The sequence below is a fragment of the Crocuta crocuta genome, unplaced genomic scaffold, assembly GCF_008692635.1.
Source record: "Crocuta crocuta isolate KB4526 unplaced genomic scaffold, BGI_CrCroc_1.0 scaffold30, whole genome shotgun sequence".
Taxonomy (NCBI): domain Eukaryota; kingdom Metazoa; phylum Chordata; class Mammalia; order Carnivora; family Hyaenidae; genus Crocuta; species Crocuta crocuta.
This window is the reverse complement of record NW_027528345.1, coordinates 438184-450438: the sequence shown is the minus strand read 5'-3', so window position 1 is coordinate 450438 and position 12255 is coordinate 438184. Positions and strand designations below refer to the sequence as shown.

Below are 12255 nucleotides of genomic sequence, written 5' to 3'. Positions count from 1 at the left end.
GCACTATGCATGTCCCAGGGAAGAGGAGATTGGCTCAGACTAAGGTGAGGCCAGTGTAGCCAGAGTGAAGATTTGAGAAATCTTTTAGAGGTGCAATGGTGTGACATGGTGATGGTTTAGATAAAGGGTCAGGAAAAGGACGAAGTCAAGGGCAGCTTCCTTGAGAACTTTAAGTGGATGACTAACCACTAATCGATCTGGGAAAATCACAGGAGGAGCAAGTTAGATTTGAATTAGTTAGAAGTGCCTTTGAAATATTCGAGAGGATTTCTTCCACAGGAAGCTTATTATACTGGTATGAAGTATTGAAGATGAACCTTAAAATTCTCTCAGGTGGCATTAAGCACAAGAGATTTAAAAAACACAACTTTGCAATGATGCTTATATATTTCTAAAAGTAAGTAAATGCTTGTCTTTTCCTCCCAGAAATTAGATTTTTTTTGTTTATGCTAGAGGCGGATGGAATCCCTGCTAAGTTACTAACTTGAGTAATTGCAAAAAATATTTTCCCCATGTTTATATAATTTAGTACATTGAAAGCAATCTTTATTTTTTATTTTATTTTTTAAGACTTCTTTCTTAAATGTTATTTATTTTTGAGAAGAGAGTATGCATGTGTGTGCAAGTGGGAGAGGGACACAACCAGTTTGAAATATGTACATTTCACTAATTCAATATCTCTATATTGGGGGACAGAGGATCCGAAGCCGGTTCTGTGCTGACAGTTGAAAGTCCAATGTGGGTCTTAAATCACGAACCGGGAGATCATGACCTGAGTTATGAGTCCGTTAACGGACTGAGCCACCCAATTTTTTAATCAATTATTTGTTTTGCAAATCTGAAGGAATATAATTTGAAAAATTACAACTTGGTATTACACTCACCAGTGGTGAAAATTTGTTTCAATAATATTTAATATGTGTGAAGATTTATTCACAACCAGTTTGAAATATGTACATTTCACTAATCTATTATGCATTTTGAGTATATCAGAATGTTTTGGGGGAGGCGCCTGGGTGGCTTAGTCGGTTGAGCATCCGACTTTAGCTTAGGTCATGATCTCGCGGTTCGTGGGTTCGAGCCCCGTGTCGGGCTCTGTGCTGACTGCCAGCTCAGAGCCTGGAGCCTATTTCGGAGTCTGTATCTCCCTCTCTCTCTGACCCTCCCCTGCTCATGCTGTCTCTCTCTCTCTCCTAGAAATAAATAAAAATATTTAAAAAAAAATAATGTTTTGGGGTGGTTTGTGTTTTGGTCCAGGCACTTTGGAAGAATGCCTTACAGTAGTGATATATATGTATATTTTTTCTCTAGCAAAAACAATATCCTTATTCCTTGTTCCTAGAAAACTAGAACAAGGATGATTTTCTCACTGCTTCCTTAAAGAATAATATAGAGATTTTTGATCTTTCAACATCAAATTTGAAAAGTGATAATGGTTGAGAGGCTTGAGGTGTTAGTTGTGCCCATATTGTTCTTGCCTTTGTTCTTTTAATTTTCTTTAAAATGTGTATTGGTTATCATGCCTGTTCAGAAGTGAATGCTATTATGAGTGTTCTTCTATTATGAGTGTTCCTCTGGCACAAGTTACCACATCTGTGCTAAATACCAAGGTAAAATGACACTATCCCAATGCTCTGAAAACCAGAGATCTAGAGCTATGAACTTCTCCAAGGGCAGAAATATGTCTTGTTCATCTCTCTATTCCCAGATTCTAGCCTGAATATTACCTGAAAAGTGTTTGCTAAGTAAGTATATGAATGAATGAATGAATGAATGAATGAATGAATGAAAAAGAGATTGCCGTCTCTTGTGTAGTGTTCCAGAAATGCTGAAATAATGGGAATTTTAGGTGGATGTTTATTTTTTATTTTTTGAGAGGGGATGAACAGAAGGGCAAAAGGAGAGGGAGAAAGAGAATCTTAAGCAAGCTCCACATCCAGCATGGAGCCCAACTCAGTGCTGGATCTTAAAAACTTGAGATCATAACCTGATGTGAAATCAAGAGTTGGAACCTTACTGACTGAGCCACCCAGACACCCCTACGTGGATGTTTAATAAATATTGCTGGACTCTGCAAAATAGAAAGGTGGTGAATAAGAGTGTGCCTTTGTAGTCGTTAATAGTTTTACCAAATAGTATTTAAAACTGCAACCTCTTGATTGAATTTCAATTACTTTGACACTCCATCTCTTTAAAATTGTTAGCATCTCCTTTTAGTTAAAAAAGCAAACAAATCCAAAATACTGACTTTAATTTTTAAATTATTTATTTCTACATTTTAAAGGTACTTCTCCTACAAAATTGAACAATATTTAACTTCCCTAACGTATGCTACTCCAGCTCATTTACTTTTAATTTAAACCATGTAGCTATGAGTGCTTAAGTATATACATTGATAAAAATGATTGGTTTGGCATAATAATTAACATACAAATATGTAATTAAACTACAGATAAATATGAAAGTACTTTACTTTCCTTGAAGCCCAATATAGTAGGAATTATTATTAAGACTTAATAACTTAATTGTTATTATTATTAAGACTTAATAACTTAATAACTTAAATTGTGATGGATTTATATAAAATTAAAAAGGAAACCTTTTCCCCCTAGATTGCGAACTATGTGGTCAGTCTGGATCTGTCTTGTACCTCATTTAATGATCTAAGATATCTTAACATCTGATACATGACAGATACGCCATAGATGATAAGGAACTATTTCCTGAGAAATTAAAAAAAAACCCTTACGTTCTAAAAGTGTGTACTTGAATAGCTGAAGGTATGAATGGAGATCTTGTATTATAATATTGACTGTCTATAGTCATACTTAATATCACTTTTCCAGGGACAAATGTTTGAAGTTTTAAAAAAGTAATAGTTCTCTGACGAGAAGAAAAACTTGCAGAGTCAATGTTTTAGTCTCACAATCCTTTATAAAGTAATTTATGTTGTCCAGGATTCTTGCACATTTGGCTATTTGCATTCAAATAGCAAATTTGTTTTCTTTTTAAGTCTTTCTTGTGATCTGCAGTTTCTAGTTATTTATAACCCAGGTTTTGAGATATTTTATTATTTTGTTTGTAGGATGCTGTTCTAATGCAATTTTGTGCGAACAAATTGGACAAGAAGGACTTTTTTGGAAAGTCGGACCCTTTTCTTGTATTTTATCGAAGTAATGAAGATGGCAGGTAGATTTATCCTTTATGCTTTTTAACTCTATGGTAAGAATGATATTTGAAAGATTATTTTTTTCTCAGAGAAGCTCCGTAAATAGATAAGCAGTAACATATTTTGGTATTTTAAAAATTAATTTGACTCTTGCATCTCAAAAACTGTGTAATTTATAAGCATTTTATATGTTTTGTATGATATTTAAAATGAATGATTTTTCAGCTTCAAAGAAACAGTTCCTCTGTACTTTCCCTAAAATTATAGTATTGCCTTATTAGTAGAAAAGAATTATATTTTTGTGGAGATCTAAAATGCTAAAACTAAGATTTTGGGTTATAAAAATAAACCATGTTCTTTAAGAGGGATTTGGATTTTACGGGTTGCTTTTTATGCTGCAGGGTTTGGGTCTTTTTTTTTTTTTCCAATATTTATCTAACATGCAATAACACTTTTCATTATATTTTACTAGTTTGAGTGATTTTAGTGGTCATGATTAGATTGGTTTCTGTGTGGTTTAAAAATATATCCATGGGTTACAAAATATATTTTAATATGTATGATTCTACCATTAAATATATTTTAATTTTTCTGTGATTCATATTGTACCATCAGTATCTGTGGAAAAATTTAGCGGTAAAATTATGGTTTAAGGTTCTATTGCCCAAGTCTAAGTCATGGCTTTCCTACTTAATAGCTATGAGACCAGAGGCAAGGTTTTTAACCCATATGCAACTCAGTTTCCTCATTTGTAAAATGGGCTAAGAATCACAGCTACTTCAAAGGGTTGTTGACAGTACTGAATGAGTTACTACACAGAAAAGTGGTAGCTTGCTTAACAGATAAAATGTGAAAGTTAGCTGTTATTATTGTTATTAATCTTATTGTATGGTTTTCCCTTTTTGTTTTCCTGAACTGTGTGTAATAAATATTAGCTAAAGGGTAAACATTATTTCACCATTAAAAATGAAGGGAATAGAATGATAAAAACCTGCCTACTGCTACACTTACAAATGAAATTGTACATGTTAATGTTCTAGAACAAGTATATAAAATGTTATATAAAAATAGAATATTTGCTATTTAAAGTGAATATACTGGCCGGTATCAAATGATGCTTTGCTTACTGTGAGATTTTTGTTGATGCAACTGGGCAGCTGTTGGTGATATTGCTGGGGAGTCATATTATTGTACATTTCGTACTTCCCTTCTATCTTCGTGGTAAACATGCCAATGTGGTATTTGCATCTGAACACTACTCTTATCCATGTGAAAGATAGTGGACAATGAAGAAAATAGTTATTTGCCAGTTAACTCAAAGGCAGAGAAAGACTAAAGAATGGTTCCAGATTTTTCAGTCACAAGGTTGTTATGTCTCCTCCTGTCTGAACTTCTTGTTTTCTGAGCTTTCTATTTTCATTCTAATAAGTTTTATTTATAAAGATTAGTTGTATAATTAGAGAATCTCAGTCTCTCACACATTTAATACTACTGATGAGTTATATTATGAAAATTCATGTTTGTAAAAATGGTAGTTATTTATTCATTAAATGAAATGTAAATATTAAGAAAAGGGTGCAATTAATTAAAAAATGTCAAGTCATTTAAAAACTATTCCTAAAATTTGATAAATCTCATTTCAGAAAACGTTCCACTTTTATTTACACACAGCAAACCAGGTCACCATCTATATCCAAATATATATTTTAAAGCATATGTAGTATATTATGTATGTTTATATTTTGTTTCTATGACTTTTGAATGAGTAAAAATGCTTTTACTCCTCACTTTTTATGTATAAGTCTCTATTTTTAACTGCAAAGATTTTAGCTTTATTTTTAACATTTATTTGAATATGATACTATTTCAAAAATTGTCTGTTCCCTACTGTGCTTGAGCCTCATTTTATAAGATAGGGTAAAACTTAGTTTTACCCAGCATTAATAAAGATCCTTAACAATGTATGATTATAAATTCTTATGTTCTTGCTGTCACATTTATTTGGTAATGTAAACTATATTCATAATTAGATAACAATGTCCTCTTCAAATAGCTGCCTTTTCAGTAAATGGCTTCATTTAAAGCATTTTAATAAGACTAATAAAAATATTTTTCTTATAATGCTATTTGGGAAAAAAATATATATATACATATATATATGTGTGTGTGTGTGTGTTTATGTAGCAGTAAGTAAATAGCTCGCTAAGATAAGTCACTTTCTTAAGAGCAAAAGTTGTCAACATATTTAATTATTATGGCTGGCCACACTAAAAATATAACAGAATTTTTTACTTAACCATAAACAAAAAGTTCAAATAGTCAATAAATTGTTGGACATGTTAGTTTGAAGATAGTCAGATGGTTGCTCTATCTTTTATCTACCTATTCATCCATGTATCTAGATATCATCTATTTAGATATCTATCTGTATCTACCACCATACCAAAAGCTTGATATATATAAGAATATGATACAACAAAGAAGAGAAAGCCCCTTTGTAAATTTTTAATAATGTGTTGTATTATGAAGGGAGGCAGATGCCTGTTTCTGAAACAAAACAGTACAGTTGACCTTGGGCAAAATGGGTTTAAACTCCACAGGTCCGGTTACACATGGACTTTTTTTTTCAATGTTTTTATTTATTTTTGAGAGAGAGAGAGAGCAAGCAGGGGAGGGGTAGAAAGAGCGGGACAAAGGATTAGAAGCAGGCTTTACACTGACCACAGTGAGCCCGATGTGGGACTTGAAATCACGAATCATGAGCTCAAGACCTGAACTGAAGTCAGCTGCTCAACCGACTGAGCCACCCATGTGCTCTGGAATTTTTTTTTTTTTTTGATACAGTATAATTGCGCAAATGTGTTTTCTCTTCCTTATGATTTTTTTAAATAACATTTTCTTTTCTCTAGCTTACTTTATTGCAAGGATACAGTATATAGTATACATAACATACAAAGTATGTGTTTATTGTTTATATTATCAGTGAGGCCTCCAATCAGCAGTAGACTATGAGTAGTTCAGTTTTGGAGGAGTCAAAAGTTATAATGCAGGTTTTTTAGTGTGTGGTTTGCCCATGCCCCTAACCTCTGAATTGTTCAAGGGGCAGCTGTATATATAATTTTGTCCCCATGAATATTCCTTAACCATTTTTGTGTACTGTCTTTTCTCATTTGATTCCTTCTGTGTTTTCCCTGCCAACTCCTTCCTTATGTCCTTTGCTTTTATTTTATTTTATTTAAAAAAAATTTTTTAATGTTTTATTTATTTCTGAGAGAGAGAGAGGCAGCATGGCGGGGGAGTACGGGGATGGTCAGAGAGAAAGGGAGGCACAGAATCCGAAGCAGGCTCCAGGCTCTGAGCTAGCTGTCAGCACAGAGCCCGACACGGGGCTTGAATCCATGAACTGTGAGATCATGACCTGAGCCAAAATCGGACACTTAACCAACTGAGCCACCTAGGCGCCCCTGTCCTTTGCTTTTAGATATCTCATTGATCCTTTTTTTTTTAATCTTCTCAGTCTGTCATCTATCTTTTCATGGCTTTTGCCCCTAAATTGTTTTGGGTGAGTCAACTCTGAGAATGTAATAACCACAGATACATTCTCTTGAGCTTTATCAATTTAGTGGCAGGAGTTTGTTTAGATGCGTGAGGGTACTACCAGGAAGGCGATAGCACTAATGCCATAAACCTTATAACGAATACTTGATCCTCTTAGATTGTGTTTCTAGTTAATGTCTTAATAGAAATAGACCTATCTTGCCTGACAGGAGGAAAATTGACTCAGAGGCTTTTTGAAATGAGAGTATGGTCTTGTGGGGGTTATGTGCAGTATGTCCACTATGGTGACTATGTAATATTGTCATGTTCATGACTGTTGCTGGGTCCCTGTGTTTGAAACACTTCATTACTAAAGTCTTTCTTGAGGATTGGGTTTAGCTGTCATTCTGACCAGGATCATTTCATAGCTCATGAACATAATACATTTACATTAGGCAAGAACATTTCCAGGACCTGACTGATATATGGAGATGGGACCTGATGTTGTTCGGTGGAAAGAACACTGGAATTTGAATCAGAAAACCATTAAGGCTACATAGATTTGACCTCTTATTGTGTATTCTTGAGATATATAGAGCCATTGGTTTAGATAAAAAAAGAACTATAAGCTGGCTTGTCTCACTGTAAATTCATGATGTTTGTCTTAAGTGAAGAAGCCCTTGGGCCTCTTCAAGAATCCTACTTTTAAACTTAAGCCTCCAACTTTCCCTTTCTCCCAGACACTTGAGCACATCTGCCCACTTTCTTCTTTGCTGATGTCCATGCTTCCTATTTCAGGAGAAAATGGAGGCAGTTGGAGAACTTTCTCATGATCCCATCAGAGAATCTCCGGTGCACTCTGCCTTCTTGAATGTTCCTGGAGAATGACTATCTGCGGTCCCAAGGCCAACTCCTGCATTGATGCCCTGGATTCCATCCACTTTCATCTACTTAAGGGCATTGCTGCAGCTTTTCTCCTCTCTCTTATGCATCATAAATTGTTTCCTATCTACTGGGACTTTTCCTTCAGTATACAACCTTGCTGTTTTCTCTTCCATCTTGGAGAGAAACATTTAAAAGTCATGAAAACCACTCTCCATGAAACTCTCCATGGACTAATCTATCCCTTGAAGCTACCCCCAATTTATCTTTACAGTTAAACTCTCCAAATGTATTGTTTCCACACTCTGTCTCTGTTTCTCTTTTCTGTCTTAAACCCACCCAACCAGGTTTTTGTTCTCAGCGCTACAACAAGCTCATCTTGTTAGGCATACTGATGACCTTCATATTCTTAGTCATAGGTATTTTTTACTGTTTCACTATGTCATCACAGTTTGTATAGAGATTATTTACCAAGCAACTTTAGAATTCATTGAATTTGCAAAAGATCATCTTTCACAAACTTATTGCAAAATATCATTGCTTTACGTTGTAGTGAGCTTATCTTTCAAGTTTTAAAACAAATCTCTTTTTACTAAATGATATACCAGCCAGAGAGACTGACAACATTTGCTCTATACAAAAAAGAAAGAGAAGAATGACTACTAAAGCTGTATATCATAATTGAATTATAAAAATAACTGAAAACTTTTATTTTTACAGTTTCACAATTTGTCATAAAACAGAAGTTGTCAAAAATACTCTAAACCCTGTGTGGCAAGCATTCAAGATCTCAGTCAGAGCATTATGTAATGGTGATTATGACAGGTAAAATAAATGACAACTTTTCTGAGAGTTTTGAATATTTGCTATAGATTTGTATTTGATAATCTAAGCCAAATCTTAAAAATTAAGGGAACCTTTTTATGTATGTAAATGTGTATTTACCAAATATAGATGATTTATTTAGAATTATTAATAACTATTCATGATTATTTGGGGAAGAGGGATAATTTGACTAAAGTTTGGTTAAACTGATTGATTTTCAAAATCCAAAAATATGCAAAGTGCTAAAAATACATTAAATTTTACTTTATTTTAACATATTATTCAAAAGTCACTCTAGAATTTGTATTGCCTCAATGCTTTAATTTGGTATTATCTTTCTGGAGTGGAATAAGTAAACATAGAAGAGATACAAGACTATGACTAGGTATATTATCAACTCTGAGGCATTCTTGAAGATGCTGTTTGGCATCACTGGTCTCACAGATGTTGAATCATAAAAGTTCTATAGATTTAGGACAGGGAGATTTTGGTGCTCTACCAGGAATTAGGTGAGGTGACCCTGAAGATCCTCTCACAATATACCTGAAAATTTCTTGATATTAAAGTTTTTTTTTTCTTTTTCATATGGAAGCTGATTATAAGGCTTAACATTAAAGCCCTTACCCCCAAAAGAAAAGCAAATAAAATAGAAAGCAAAAACACAATCTTTTTGTTATTTTATTTATCTTATTACTTGAGTATTAGAAAAATGCAAATTTATTCTATTAACTAATAGAGAAGGAACTATTGAAGGAATTATTGGTTAGCAGCATGTCATTAAATTTACTTTAAAAATTGAAGTTGAATGTCATTTTTATTCATTTAAGAAGATCATAATTTTATTTAACTGAACTCATTTTTTAAGAAAGTGGTTCTTGCAATGTGGTTCTTGATTAGCAGTATCAGCATAACCTGGTTTAACTTTGTAGAAATTCAAATTCCTAGGCCCCAACCCAAGCCCACTGTATCAGGAACTCTGGGCATGAAGTCCAACAATTCAGGGTTTGAGAAGCTTTCCATGTGATTGTGATTCATCCTAAAATCAAGAAATCCTGCTCTAACACAATGGTTTTCAAGAGTAGAAAAGTAGTTGCAGACCTTTCCATTGAGGAGCTATGTCAGATTCTACACGCTTCTCCCACACACTTTCCCTATCCCTTTGAAGAATCAATAAGAGTGAAAAAGCTTCAAAATATAGTAATAAAATCATTAAAATCAATTTTAAACTATTTTGTAAAACCTATATTATTTCATCTAAGAAAATCTGCAACTTATTTTTAAATTCTCAATCATGTTATTTTAATCTTACTAAGTAACTTTATGTGTATGTTTTCCCCATGGACAGAACAATCAAAGTAGAGGTGTATGACTGGGATCGAGATGGGAGGTAAGACAATCTTTTTTCTTTTATTCTTGCTTTTGAAATTCAATTTGCTTTCAAAATATACTGATATGACCACAGTTTTTACTTTTAATCTTCAGATTGAAGATTGTGTCTTACGTTGCCAAATGTTACTGAGCTGCTTACATGGAATTTTAAGAATTAGTGTAATTTTTCAATTTGGAGAATAAAATAGTGGTCTTCCTCATTTGCAGTAACATTGTAAAAATTTTCAACTAGGATTTGATGATTTTTCATTGTACAACTTACACATGTCTTACACAGCTGCATAGCAGTGGTTCTCAAATGTCTGTGTCTCATAATTTCTCTGAAGATTCCTATAACTTTCTATCCCATGTCATTCATGGGAACACCTGAGCACCCTTCTCCCCACCCCCAAAAAAAACCTCATACCTCACAAACAAAAAACAAAACAAAACTCTAGAATTATGTCTGGTGATTGCCAATACAAATAGATGTTCAGAGCTCCAAAATCATGGTTTTCTTTGCATATCACAGTACATGTTAAATACTAACAGAGAAGGTATACACTACTTCTTTTTCTTTCTTCTTTATTTTCACATGGTTTCTACTTTTTTAGGTAGGATTGATACTGACGTGATATAAAAATTTTTTTAACATTTATTTATTTTTGAGAGACAGAGTGTGAGTGGGGGAGGGGCAGAGAGAGAGGAAGACACAGAATTCAAAGCAGGCTCTGGGTTCTGAGCTGTCAGCACACAGCCCAACATGAGGCTCAAACCCACAAACCGTGAGATCATGACCTGAACTGAAGTCAGATGCTTAACCAACCAAGTCACCTAGTTGACCCAATACTGAGTTGTTTTTAAATGATGTTAAGCCAAGGGAGCCAGAAATGCTCACATCTCACCTTGCCCTAGGTAACTGCCTCTGCAGGTCATTCCTGAAGGGACTGAATATACAGATGCCAAGGGAAAATGACAAGGAGGAAAGCAATTTTGCTTGGCTAATGTCCTACATACACTCCAACCCAAAGTTCTCTGAAAAATGGAGTTCATGGAGTTAAGTTAATCTTAGTCAAGATCTAAGCAAGGCCTTCCTCACTGCCTTTTTAAAAAATGTTTATTTATTTATTTTTGAGAGGGAAAAGGGACTGAGAGAGGGGGGAAAGAGAATCCCAAGCAGGCTGTATGCTCAGCACCAAGCTAGATATAGGGCTCGATCTTAATGACTGTGAGATCATGACCTGAACTGAAATCAAGAATGGGACACTTAACCAACTAAGCCACCCAGGCACCCTTCACTGCAATTTATATAAGCCTGCCTAGCCTCAAGGGATGAGAGTTTCTGGATACCTGAGCACTCCTGTTAATGTAGGAACAGTTCAACTGAGAAGTCCGAACTGTTCTGAGGGGGCAGCCCTTGTGCTACATAGGCAGGAAAATGGCTAATTGGAGAGCCACACAAGCATATAGGTGACATTTGACCATACATTCATTTATATACATCGTCCAATTGGTGATGTGGAATTTGGTCCAACTAATATTTTCTGCTTCTCATGGATTGATAAGGGAAGATGAAGACAGAGGTGAAGATACTATCCCACACCTCAGCTCTCATCAAATAATTGATTTCTATCTTCAAGTGCAATCTCAAGCATGACTTTGCTAAAACACCCTAACACTATGTGAAGTTACTCTTTCTTTAAAGTTTATTTATTTATTTTTGAAAGAGAGAGAGGGCACAAGTGAGGGAGGGGCAGAGAGGGAAGGAGAGAGAAAGAGAATCCCAAGCAGGCTCTGCACCATCAGTGCAGAGCCAAATGGCGGGCTTGAACAGGAATTGCAAGCACATGACCTGTGCCGAAGTCAAGAGTTGGATGCTTAACTGACTGAGCCACCCACGCCACCCTAAAGTTACTCCTAAAGTCAGTCAATTTCCACATGAATTCTGGAGAAACCTCAGTAGAAAACATTATGTTTCCTCATAGAGACATGTGCTCTATCGCTTCATTGAACTTTATTCACTAAGAAAATGAGTTTTGTACCTCAGAATAAATAGAAGAAGAAATAATTCCAATCTCAGTAAAGTAGAACTTTCTGCCTTTTCTGATATAAGGGTATGCCTTATATCATACCCTGTTTTAAATTATAATTGAGAATGGGCAAGTGGTGGCCTTTCTCTAATAATATTAGGAAATTAGGGAAATTTTAATTTGAACACTTTGAAATGAAGTGTGTAAATTCAGGTTTCATTTGCATCTATGACCTTTAATCCAAAATTTGCAGACATTGTAAATGTTTTATTGTCCTGTTTTGAAAAGTGAGATTTTATGGCTCTCATTCCATCTCCAGTCTACTTCTGAGCCACAAAAATTTTGAGTCATTTTGGAGATCAGAATTACCTTGGAATTTAATTATCATTTTTCTTTCTTTTTTGATATTGGAGTTTTGAGCATTCCTATCCAGGATATGATTTA

General features: G+C 34.5%; 1 protein-coding gene across 1 annotated transcript in view; it reads left to right on the top strand.

The window, feature by feature from the left end:
• The window catches only part of CPNE8 (copine 8), a 219755-nt gene that overhangs the window by 110315 nt on the left and 97185 nt on the right, over positions 1-12255 (top strand). Inside the window, exons 8-10 of the mRNA XM_077753550.1 lie at positions 3086-3189; positions 8309-8413; positions 9759-9800. Coding sequence (XP_077609676.1) covers positions 3086-3189; positions 8309-8413; positions 9759-9800 — 251 coding nt within the window. The remainder of the gene's footprint in view (positions 1-3085; positions 3190-8308; positions 8414-9758; positions 9801-12255) is intronic.